The sequence below is a fragment of the Aythya marila genome (assembly GCF_965140915.1).
Source record: "Aythya marila genome assembly, chromosome: 4".
Lineage (NCBI taxonomy): Eukaryota > Metazoa > Chordata > Aves > Anseriformes > Anatidae > Aythya > Aythya marila.
The window spans coordinates 25,852,706-25,864,922 of record NC_139045.1 but is presented as its reverse complement, the minus strand read 5'-3'; the positions used below and the strand labels follow the sequence as shown (position 1 = coordinate 25,864,922).

Here is a 12,217-nt window from a genome sequence, read left to right as displayed (position 1 = left end):
CCCACCTCTCGGTCAGGACCCCTCCCCAGCACAAGCTGTGTGCTGGCAGCAGCCGTGATCCTGCATCTCCGTCCCTCTCCTGCGCTTTCAGTCCCTGCACATGGCCACGAAGGCTCTGGGCCGGCTCATGGCAGTCCTGCTCAAGACAAAGCCAAGCCCTGTCGACTTGGTAGACATCGTCGACGTGAGTATCCATGGGGTGATGGGGCAAGCATCCCTCCTGTCACCAGTGGGGACCCTGCGAGTTCTGGGGTCCCTGGGGAATTAGCAGAGGAGCAGGAACCTCCTGCTGCCATGCCAGGTGACTGTGAGCTCGGGGAGGCAAAGAAGTGGGCCCTGCAGGGGGGAAAGCCAAGAGGCGGCTCCTGGCTGGCTGGCTGCAGGGAAAAGCTCCTGGGTGGGAGCATGTGTGTCTGAAGAGAGTGGGGCAGTGCCGCAGGGCAGAACCCTCAAGGAAAGTGCCAGGAAGGGAGGGAAATGGAGAGGAATGGCGGGAAGGGAAAGATGGCCCTTGGGAGACAGAGCTGCTCTGCCCCAGGTCCTGTGGTTCTGGCTCTCCTTGGACAATCCGTGGGTGTGCAAGAGGGCCCTGCAGGTCTGCGCCCAGCTGCTGGAGGACTGCAGAGATGGAGTCGCTTTTCAGGTGAGGAAGGATGCCCACCGTGTGCCCCCTGCTCCCTCCCCAACCACCCGGAAGGGGGCCTGGCAGGGCAGCTCTGCCCAGCTGTGCACGGGCTGTCGGGTCCCCCAGCACAGCGCTATGGGGAGGCCCCTCTGCCCAGTCCTGGCCTGAGCAGGGCGCGGGTCGGAGACACAAGGGAGTGCTGGGGCCACCTACAGCCCTTGTTCTTCCTCTCGCCCCTGCAGACAAGAGGTGCCTACCTGCCGTTTGGCGCCTTGGCGGGATTGCTGGGGCCTCTGACCTGTGAGCCCACGACCAGCTCCTGCCAGCTGGCCGCTGCCTGCCTCAGCTCCCTTCTCCACATCCAAGGTGAGTGTGAGTAGAGCAGGCGCCTGCCGGCCCTCTGCCCCGCCTGGCCCTACCAGGATCGCGGGGGCTGGGCCCTGCCACCAGGAGGGAAAGGAGAGGCACGGTGCTCGGCTGCAGTCCTGTCCCCACCCTGTTCGTCCTCCACCTCCCCAGCCACCTGGGGAGGGATCCTGGCAGAGGGCCACCCAGGGCCACCTGCCAGCAGCGTTTCCTGCAGCCAGGGGAACTCAGGGCCACCCCTGCTGCTGACAGCAGAGGCCTGCAGCCCCTGAAACGAGTACCTCCAGGGAAAAGAAGGGTCTTTTCTGTGCAGCCCAGGCTTTCTCAGCGGCAGAACCTGGCAAGGGACATCCCGCTGCACCGAGTTCAAGACTGACTCCCCTGGCCCCTGGTCCCCCTTCAGCAGAGGCTGGGAAGGGAAGTTCAGTTTCCCAAAGTGTGACTCCCCTTTTCTCCCCGTGCTCGTTCCAGCCAAGGCCACGAACAGGGTGTTGGAGACAGACGACCCTGCAAGCTTGTGTGAGGGGCTGAGTGCTCGCAGCGACGCATCTCAGCAGCTCCAGACCTCCATCCAAATCGCAGAGGTAAAGAGTGCCCTCAAGCTTGCATTATGTCCTGAAGAGCTGGAGCAAAGCCGTGACGGGATCTCTCCTGTTCCTTGCAACTTTCCAGATCGTCTGCAAAAACTTCCCCAAAGAACAGGCCACAGACTTCATGAATGCCATCAAGGAGCCCTTCCGGCGTGCCAGAGGAAGCCGCGTGCGTGCTGCAGGCAACTGGATGCTCACCTTTCTGGAGACATGTGGAAAGGACATTCGTCCAGACGTAAGAGACCTTTGTCCATGCCTTGGACTTTCTCGCTTTGGCTGTCGCACCACACATCTTGCCGTTGCTGTGCTAAAGAAGCACTCGGTGCAGAGGCAGGGCTTGGGCAGGGTGCTAGGGGTGAAATTTCGCCTTAGAGCGTGAAAGCGTGGCAAGGGAGCAGGTGTGGCTCATGGGCTGAACGTCCATGTTCCCGTAGAAGCCAGGACGTGCCCAGACGTTCTTTCTCCCCTGCTTCTTTCAGGTGCGACGAATCCTCTCCATCCTGCACACCTGCACACAGTCCATGTGGGAGACCTCATTCATGTACTTCGTGCACCATGCGGTGCTGATCCTGGCCCGCCATCACGAGGAGCTCACGATTAACGTCATCCTCCAGAAGTTTGTGCCTGTGGACAGGTACATGTACATGCGCTACTCCCTTTCCTGCTGGGCTCAGAGAGCCGTAGCTTGCCTCCCCTAGGGCGATCCAAGTGAAGCAGCAGCTCCTTCTCCTCCACCCAACTGTCGGAGGTGTGCTTGTAGCGCTGGTAGGAACCGGGCATCTTCAGCCCGGCTGCTGAAGAAGCATGAGGTGAAGGCATCCCAGGTCACAGAACATACGGGCTCACGGTTGCACATCTCTTGGCAGAAACACACTGGAGCTGTGGAGGACTCTGGGGAGAGACAGCATTGGCATCGGTGTGCTGAAGCGCTTATCGAGGAAGCTGAAGAGAGTGGGAGATGACAGCTCCCAGCCCAGCTTGTCCAGTCGCAGGCTGCACGCCCACCAGCCTTCTGCGGAGTCCTTGACTGTACGTTCAGTGGCAGAGGCTTTGCGTCTGCTCCCCCACTCCCAGTGCGAGGGCAAGGCGTTGAGGCGTTGGGTGCCCTTTGCAAGCGTCTCTGGACACTGCCAGGACACTGCTGCAGTGTCTCAGCGTTAGCAGTTCGGGACGGCCGGGACAGCCACTGCTCCCAGGCTGCAAGGCTGTCCCGGATACGGGGCGTGCAGGCAGCCAGCGGGCCGCGGCTGGTGGCAAAGCTCTTGTTTAACGGGTGCTTCTCGGGTGGTCTCATTTCCCTGCAGGTCACCTGTGTCATCTCAGAAATGGTGTCCGTGCAGTCCAAGGAGGGGGTCCAGAGCTTGCTTCCCTCTCTCCTCCCTCGGCTCCTGCTGCAGCTCAGCAAGGCACTGGGGGAAGAGATGCTGTTTGTGCCCCTCAGCCCCTGGAGAGGGCACGCTGAGGATCAGCAGCAAGAGGGCAACGTGTGCAGGTCAGGAGTAGGAGGGGCAGGGCAAGGGGGGCTTGAATGGCTTAGCCAAGCATGTTTGTCTGTTTCCTGTCCTGCTTCCTAGGCGTGAGGCCACTTGAGGCTGCAGATTTGCTTTTCTCCTCCCATCCCTGTTTGTTTGGGGGCTTCTTTTCTCTGTTTTTCTCTCGGGCAGGCTGTCATTATTGCACGATGGCTTGTGCAAAGTTTGTTTTCCTTGCGGTAGAGATGTCTGTGTGCTGAGGGTCTTCCTGGGCGGTGACTGCCAGGGAGCACAAGCACAGCTGCCACATCCTCGCAGGGTTTGTGGCCCAGCTCTGGCCATGGGCAGCTGTGCTTTCCTGCCATGGAGGCTCTGCCAGTGTAATTCCCGGCCTGTCAGCGTGCACCAAGCATTACACTCAGGCGGTGCTGCCTCCCTGGGGAGGTTCGAGTGCTCAGATCAGTCCCCCCACAACACAAGAGGGCACCTTGCCGCAGGGCGCTCTCTCCTCCCTGCCATCGACTGATCCTGGGGGCCCTGGCTTTTGGCCTTCTGTAAGTGGCTTGGGGCATTGCCAGGGCTAAAAAAGACAGTTGCTTTTTTGGCCAGCTTTACAGACAGACTTGGTGGCTACAGAGCGTTGCCTCTGCGGTTCTTTGCCTCTCCCTCGATGGAGCTTGGGATGAGTGAAGAAGCGGCTCGTAAAGCTGCTGAGCATTCTTGCTCTGCTAAGTCTTCCCCTGCGGAACACTGCTCTGATCTGAGACTTGTCTGGCTCTTGCTCTTTCCCCAGGCCTTTCTGCGAAACTCTAATGTCAGTGCTGAGCAAATGCGCTGAGGACTGGCTGACGCCGTTCTGGAGGCAGAAAATGTCGGCGATGCTGGAGAGCCCCTGCACTCATGCCGAGGGCATGAGCCTCCTGACGAGGTGAGAGCCCCAGGGCAGCATGTCGCCTTCCTCTCGGTGGCTGCGCCCAGGGGAATGGCTGCCGGGGCCCTTTCCTGCGTGCTCAGGGAGCTCTGTGCAGGGCAGAGCAGCGCCTGTGCTGGAGGAGGGGAAGTCCGCGGTGGCAGCCTGCAGCCTTCCCACTTGACCGGGCGTTGCCCCTTGTGCTCTTTGTGCAGTGTCCTGGTCCGTGCCCAGCTCATCTCCCGGGAGCTGATTGAGAGCTTCTCCCAGTGGCTGCGCTACCCATCAGCAAACCTGCAGCTGACGGCCATGGCTTTCTTTGCTGAGGTGAGGCAGTAGGAGGGCAGGGGGGCTCCCCAGGGCTTTTCTGAAAGAGATTGCTGCTTGGGCTGCCTCTTTCTGTGGGGAGAGGTGAGAAGAAAGCGTCACCATCGAGACTCCTTTGTCCGAAGCCTGTTGGTGTGCTGTGCCTGGGCTGAGGTTGTGTCCTGACTCTCGTGGCTGTGTTGCTCTCTTGCAGCTGATGAAGGAGCCGCCTATTGAGAAGAGGAACATCCCGAAGACTCTGCGTGTCTTGGCTGAGAAAGCACACCACCGAAGCAGCACCATAAGGCAGCTGGCAGCGAGAGCTCTGGGCAACGCAGCTGGCAGCATGCCCGTGGAGGTGAGACAGATTTCCCTGCGCTCTGACTGCAGCCCCTCCCTAGCAAGACCCCGGGGGAGAGCTGCTTCAAGGGCCTGGACAGAGCGGCAAAGGCAAAAGCAGGGCTGCCAAGGGAAAATTGGGTGCCAAATGTCAGAGTAACAGTGCTTTGGAACAGACCTGTCAGCCACGTAAATAAAGAGCAGCCCTTGGAGGCAGGGAGAGCCCTAAGTCTGTGCACGTCTTTGGCTTTGCAGATGCAGAAGCACGGGAGACAAGTCGTCCAGGTGCTGCAACAGAGCCTGGAGGACACTGCCTGTCCCGAGGTGGTTGCAGAAAGCATGCTGGCGCTAGCTGAGCTCGTGAGGGTGCTGCAGGCGGTGAACTTGGGATCGGCCTTTGAAGACATCGTCCAGTCCACCAAGATGTTCTTCGAGTCTGTGAGTGAACCCAGCTCTTCCTGCCGCAGGGGCCTGCACGCGCCGCCTGCATGGCCTCTGCTGGCTGAATGTCTGCTTCGGCCTCATTACCCAGCTAACAAAGGGCTTTCTGGTTGCAGGAAGTAGAGTACCTTCGCTACTCGGCCTTGCGCCTCTATTCAGTCCTGGCCTCCTCAGCCTCGAGCAAGCGGTCGTTCTTTGCCAGAGAAGTGGCGGAAACATGGGTCAGCCTTTTCCTGCACCTCCGGGATCCCGACTCCGCAGTTGCCAGCGTAAGTGCCCTTGCAGCTTGCTCCCAAAGCCACAGAAAGCTGCAAGGCGTTCTGCCACTCCTGCCTGCTCAGCAGCTGCTGGGCGTCTCTGCAGATCCCCCCTAAAAGTGTTCCAGAGAGCCTTCCGCTGTGCTGCCCAGGGCAGTCTTACCAGCATCGCTGGCAGGACCATCTCAGGCCTCTGGGCCCTTTTTCTGGCCACGCACCTTCGTGCCTGCCTTTGCATCCCACAGCTGCTGCTCCCCTGGGAGCGGGCAGTGGGGAGCAAGCCCACGGATTCGGCTGCCAGGCATCAGGACTGGGTCGGGTGCCGGCCTAAGGGATGGAGCAGGTCCCCTCTGCTGCCGCCAGTGCATTCCCCTGCCAGCGAGTGCCCCTCGGGCAGCCCCCCGCCAGGTGGAGCTCAGCAGCACATGGCTGGCTGAGCTCCCTGGGCAGGTCCCAGACACGCTGGTGGAGGAGGAATGACGGCACAATTCTCTTCTTCAGATGTGCAAGATCACCTTCCAACGCTGTGCTCCATTTATGGGGCTGAGTCGGCCACAGGAGATCACCTCTCTCTGCAAGAGGCTGGGTGCAGAAGAGCTGCAGGATGCGGTCTGCAGTTACCTGGTAAGTAAGCTGTGCTCCAGCGAGACATCAGGGCCCTGCGGCCCTGCCCTGGCTCCCTCGGGGGAGTGCGCGGTGATGCAGGTGGGGCTGGCCAGGACTGGGACATGGCCATCCCTCCTGGCCACCCACTGCCTCTCCCCTTCCCCCTGCGGCCCACCCAGCCAGCTGGCTGAGGGGCAACAGAAGGCATCTTTTTGGACCCCCGTGAACTTGTGCCTTCCTGTCTTGCCCTAGGCCAGATACGCCCCCAGCATGTTGGAGAGGCTCCATACCGTGGCCAGGAGAGGCTGCCTAGAGAACGGTCAGAGGCTGCACATATCGACCTTCGAAATCCTTGGTGAGAGCCCGCACTGGAACTTCCCACTCCCTTTCCTGACCAGAGAGCTGTAGGGGCCTCTGCTTTCTCTGTCCTCTTTCCTCCGGGCCCTGCCTTTGCAGAACAGGGCAGACACCGTGCTGTGTCCCATGGGCTGAAGATGGGGTACACAGGGATGCAGGGCTTTTCCTTGCAACCTGCCTCTGAGTTCCTTCAAAAGCTTTAGCACCCATCAAGTCGTGATCTGTAGAGCCTGGCACAGTGGTTCCCCAAGCATGTGTCCCAGCTGTAGGGCAGGGCTGGAAGCCAGGGCTGTGGAGCGGTGCTCTGATGTTTGCCTCTTTGCTCTGTCCTTTAGCTGACATCCTGGCAAGGAGAAGAAGGGAATGAGGCTCCGTCACATAGCAGGTTGGTTCACATGGGGCTGAGCTCCGGATCCGTGGGTCTGGGCAGAGGTCAGAGCCCAGAAGCAGCGCGGCAAATGCCCAGCACCAGCGGCCGGCCAGCCATGGGGGAGCAGCTCAAGGGTGGCAGGGGGCACAGCTCACAGCCTGGGCTGGCTGCTCACAGCTCTGTCTGTCTTGTTGCAGCTTTCCAGGGCCTGAGCAGAACTGAGGACACCCGAGTGTGGAGATGGCAGACAAGGCCCTCTGTGACTGTGGCACCCTGTGGGCAATAAAACTCTGTATATAGTCTCACCGCTCGCTGTGTCCTTGGGGAAATCCAACTCAACGTGGCCTCACCTCTGCGGACAAAGGGTCTTTTTCGTAGGGCCAGGGGGGCACGTTGGGGCCTGTGGGGAAAAGCCTGGCAGGATGCACAAAAGGGTTCTGAAGCAGTTGGTGGACCTAACCGTGAGGCCTCCCAGGATTAGCCATCAAATGTCACCGCGATCAGAAGAGGCTGCTGACAAACTGGAGAAAGCAAATGTCGTTCCTGTCGTCAAGGTGGGCACTGCGGGCAGTGCCCCAGTCCTCAGGGATGGGAAGGGATCAGAACCGTTTCCATCCCTGTGCAGGACGAGGCTGGGAGGGGAGCAGCCAGCACGGGTGATGCCGGGGGGACGGAGCACCTCAGCTGCCTGACGGCAGCCGCAGCCAGGCTGGGCGAGGGGAGAGCGGGGCAGGGCCCAGCACACCGCTGCTGCTCGGCCCCTCTGGGCTGAGACCTGGCCCCGTCCCCCTGCCCCGTCCTCCCACCTCACGCTGGGGGCAGGGGGCGAGGGCTGGGTTGCAGGGGGCTGCAGGAGCGGCCCTGAGGGATCCAAGGTTGGGTCTGTTCTGGCCTGTTCCGGATGGTTCCCCAACAGACTGGGGCCCCTGGAGACACCTCTCAGCTACTCAGAGCTGACAGCACCGCTGTGGCAGGGTGGGTGGAGCCCACGGCCGCAGCACCATTACAGCATGCCGCAATGGCACACCAGCCCTCCTTGTGTCCCAGGGCGATGTAGGGAGTTATGGCAACATCAGCAACTCAGTCATGGGGCTTGACATCTGTTTGGGCACCTGGGGTGCTTTTCTATGTGCTACCGAAGCAATAATCGCATTACCGAAGCACTAACCAAGAAGTGGGAGGTAGGTGTATACTGTACCTTAGGGAGTGAGCCAAGCTTGAGGTGGTTTATCTGGGCAGCCAGAGGAAGTCAAGTGCACGTGACGCACGTGGAGAAGTCTGCACCAAGCACGCCATCGTCGTATGCCAACTCATTGCCAGTAGTGACCTGGGAAGACAGGGAGGAGCACACGGATGAAATGGCTGAACAGCCCCTGCAGTGCAAAGAGAGTCTCTATTCCTCCCTGCAGGCCTGTACCTCAGCTGTGGAGAAACAGGGTCAATTTAGATTAGGCACTGGGAAGAAACGCTTTACGCAGACAGTGGTGAGGCACAGGAACAGGCTGCACAGAAACAGGCTGTGCATGCCCTGTCCCTGGAGGTGTTCAAGGCCAGGCTGGACAGGGCTTTGGGCAACCTGGTCTGGTGGGAGGTGTCCCAGCCCACGGCAGGGTGTTGGCACAGGATGGGCTTCCAATCCCAACCATGCTCTGATTTGTGAAAACCCTCTTGCCATTTTATTCCTAAACACTGGATCTTCTGTGCAGGTCCCTTGATCTTACTTTGTTTTATGGCCAAAACAGCTTTCAAAAAAATTTGGACTATTTTCTTCCCTTTCTCAAAACTTTCTGTTGTGTAACAGAATCATACTGAGCAGTACAAAGCTTAACAAGGCCTCTGCCAGAGCTTTCCTACAGGATACCAGCTCAGAGGTTCTACTACAGTTACTGCAATCCTTGGCTTTCCTAAGCTGTAAGCTTGACAGAAACATATGACTCCTATACAGCTAGAAGGGCATTAAGAGAAGTATTTCTACGGGCTACAGGTCTAGCCCGGAATCTGCTCCAGCAGGGGTCTTCCACAGGCCACAGCCTCTGTCGGTGCAGGGCCACCTGCTCCTCCGTGGTACTCCACAGGCTGCAGGGGGACATCCTGCTTCACTGTGGTCCTCACCACAGGCCGCAGGGGACTTCTGCTCCAGCGCCTGGAGCACCTCTCCCCCTCCTCCTTCACTGACCTTGGCACCTGCAAGGCTGTTCCTCTGTCCTCTCCCGCTCTCTCCCAGCTGCTTTGTGGCACCTTTTACTTTTTTTTTTTTTTTTTTTTTTTTTTTATTTCTTCCCCTTTCTTAGATATGCTCCGACAGAGGCACAAACAACATCACTTACTGGCTTGGCTCTGGTCAGCAGTGGGGCCCTTACCTAACATGGGGATGCTTCTAGATTCTTCTCATAGAAGTCACCCTTACCGCCCCCTGCTGCCAAAACCTTGCCACATAAACCCACTACAGCTTCAAGACCTTGCAGACAAGCGGGAGGGAGTGCAGCCCCCATGCTGTAACTCGTCAGGTGCGCGGCTGCTGTTCATTCGCAGCAGCACACCCTGGCAAGAACACTTCCTGGTGGCCTGGTCCAAATGGAAACGCTTTCTGCCATTATAGATCCCATGCCTGTTGCTTTCCTAACTTTAATCGGATTTACAAATAACTGTTAGTTTGCTTTCTTCCAGTACCACGCTTTGTACTGTTTATGTGTATGATTATAGCATTTAATGCTGCTTTTATATGGCTTATACTGCACTCTGCACTGGTTGCTGCAGAGCTCTACAGTCTGTGCATGGCCTCAGGCCGGTTCCAGCCGGTTCCAGCAGGCTGGCCGAGTCCACGGGGCCAAGCGGGGCACCCGGAGGCACCTCTCAGCCACTCAGGGCTGGCGGCGCTGTGGTGGGGCGGGTGGAGCCCACGGCCGCAGCGCCATGAGGGCAGGCTGTAACCACACGCCAGCTGTACCCAAGATGGGGTTTTGGGTTCCCCAGGGCCCAGTGGTGTGGAGTCGGCATTTGTTCCCAATGTTCATGTTTGATAAGAAACTTACTGAGGCTGATGCTTACAAACTTAGCAGGTTGGCTCCTTGGGGAGATTGCTGGGCCCTTTTTACATGTCTAGTGCTAGAAGTGAAAGACGAGAGAAGCCAGAAGAAATATAAAACGATACTTACTGACATTTCAATACATTAACATGATAGTATCCTAAACGTGTCTGCTGATAGCTGGCTCCTATATTTGTCTGCCGTGAGTGCCAGCTGTGGCCCAGTTGCTTGTGGGGCTGGTAGGAGGAGGACCCAGAGAGAGCGTTGTGTCTGTCTGGGGACATCCTGCTGCGATGGAGGGGCTGAGAGCCCTTAGCGGTGAGGGGCAGCGCGAGGGAGGTTGGGGGCTGAAGCAGGACCCTTCCCAGCAGGCTGCTCGGGGCTGCGTCTCCTGCGGAGATTTCTCTCCAAAGTGGCCAAGAGACTCGTCCCTACCAGCTCCAGCCCCCTGCAGCCAGCAGCACCGATGACACCTGCTCTGTTCTTTCCTTCCTTCCAGGTGTGGGCTGCTGGCCCAGACGTAGACGTCGCCAGGGCAGAGGCAGGGTGCCAGGGCCTGTCCCTGAAGCAGCCCCGACCTCTGCCACTGTTGCGACTTCTCTGCTAGAGCGCCTGCAAGACGAGGAGGTGAGCTGGGGGCTCCCCACCATGATGCAGCGGGGTTCCCTGGGGGAGCAGGGGGAGCCTGTGCCTGGTGGCACCTCTGCCCTCTTGGTTTTCTCGTCCAGAAGCCCCGGCACAGGGCAGTGCCCAGTCTGGAGCTTCTCAAGGAGCAGTCATTTTCCCGGGCCCCATCCCAAGGTCCCATGGGTGCCCAAGCCCAGAGGCCAGGGGCTTTGTGTCCCTATTGCAGCTTCCCAGCCCCAGTGGCATATCTGCAGGCTCTGCAGGGCATGGTTTTACAGCTTACATCTGCTTGCACTATCCATCCAGCGAGGGGGCCTGGGGTGCCCCAGGAGCTGGAGAGGGCACAGCCAGGACAGCTGGCCCAGGCTGCCCACAGTGATGTCCCACAATGCCTGGCGTCTTGATCAGCAACAAAAATGGGGGAGTTGGCCAGCATGATCGGCATGTGGTTGGGATGGACATCAGTCAGTGGGTGGTAAGTAATGGTGTTATGCATCACTTGATTTCTTCAAGAAAGAAGATTCTTCATTCTTCTTCTTCTCGTCATCATCATCATCAATTTTCCTTTTCTTTTCTGTCCTATTAAACTGTCTTTATCCCAGCCCACAAGTTTTACCTTTTTCCATTTCTTTCCCCCAGCCCAGTGAGGGGGCAATGAACAAATGGGTGTGTGGTGATGAGCTGCCTGCTGGGTTAAACCACAACAATTCTACTAGCAGTTAATGGATAGGAAAAAGTGGCACTGAAATACTGAAGTAAAGACAAAGTTGAGAATAAGAACATAAAGAAATTAAAATAAATTGCTCAAATAATTGTAACTTGCATATCTCCTTCTCTGGAGATATTTAAAGCCTGTCTGGATGCCTACCTGGGCAACCTGCTCTAGGAAACCTTCTTTGGCAGGGGGTTTGGACCTGAGGATCTCTTGAGGTCCCTTCCAACCCCTCCAATTCTGTGATTCTGTGAAATAGAAAAAAAAAATCTAATTTACTATAAATAACTTACATTATTTGCAAAATACATCCGATTTCAGAAGGGGGCAAAGTGTAGGAACCAAGTGGATGCCCATGTCTAAATGAGCTGCATCTTTATGCACTGTCCAGAAAAAAGACTGCCTAAGTGAATTGTAGAAAGGAAATATTTATATTAAAGGCTATAGAAACTACTGCAGAGTGAAGATTTTGCTCCAGTCAAATCAGTGTGGATTTCACTGCTGGAGTAAAAATGAGCTAGATAAAAAGAAAGACAATGTTGTAGTCTGTGCTAATCATAGAAATATAAAGGATATGAATAACTAATACAGGTGAAAATGAGAAATGGAATACAGAAGAGAAGCCTTAATGAAGAAATGAAAAATATATCTCAAAATGAAAAAGTGATGCTCTGTAACCAAAGAAAAAGTACTGATGTGGCTATACGGATCATCTACTTTATTTATGGCAGCTTAGACCTTCTAACTGATTTTGTTTTGCACTTGAGGGTCAGGTGCAGAAGGGCATAAGCCAAACTTCCCCTCCATATTCTGAACAACAAAATACAGTGCACACAAGCTGTACCCTGAACGACATTTCCTACCATTGAATCTAATAGAGCAAACAGTTCAGACACATTCTTGAAGGAACAATGTTATAACAGGAGTGGAACAGTGGGACAGCAATAGAAAAGGTTAAAAAACATCAATGAAAGGAATTAAATGATGCATTTACCTGTGATAGTGAGAGATTAGATTCAATAGAAATTTTTACTCCTTTGTTCTCATCTCAGAAGACTGCTGAGAAGGCAGGCAAGCAGGTTACAGACCCCAGAAATTGCATTTCTGGAATCACTGGGCCATTCAGGAATGATTCAATTTACAATGTGGAAGTCAGCTTTACTGTGTGAGGGTATGTGCTCAACCTGTCCTTTTTACACTGAGAAGGGACAGC

General features: G+C 56.6%; 1 protein-coding gene across 1 annotated transcript in view; it reads left to right on the top strand.

The window, feature by feature from the left end:
* Positions 1-12,217, top strand: part of LOC309877356 (maestro heat-like repeat-containing protein family member 2B) — a gene marked incomplete at both ends in the record, with an annotated part of 30,066 nt that overhangs the window by 9,186 nt on the left and 8,663 nt on the right. The window contains 14 exons of the mRNA XM_082758629.1: positions 92-184; positions 868-991; positions 1,463-1,575; positions 1,664-1,816; positions 2,061-2,215; positions 2,448-2,610; positions 2,886-3,073; positions 3,847-3,981; positions 4,179-4,290; positions 4,484-4,627; positions 4,864-5,046; positions 5,166-5,318; positions 6,165-6,267; positions 7,879-8,123. Coding sequence (XP_082614755.1) covers positions 92-184; positions 868-991; positions 1,463-1,575; positions 1,664-1,816; positions 2,061-2,215; positions 2,448-2,610; positions 2,886-3,073; positions 3,847-3,981; positions 4,179-4,290; positions 4,484-4,627; positions 4,864-5,046; positions 5,166-5,318; positions 6,165-6,267; positions 7,879-8,123 — 2,064 coding nt within the window. The remainder of the gene's footprint in view (positions 1-91; positions 185-867; positions 992-1,462; positions 1,576-1,663; positions 1,817-2,060; positions 2,216-2,447; positions 2,611-2,885; positions 3,074-3,846; positions 3,982-4,178; positions 4,291-4,483; positions 4,628-4,863; positions 5,047-5,165; positions 5,319-6,164; positions 6,268-7,878; positions 8,124-12,217) is intronic.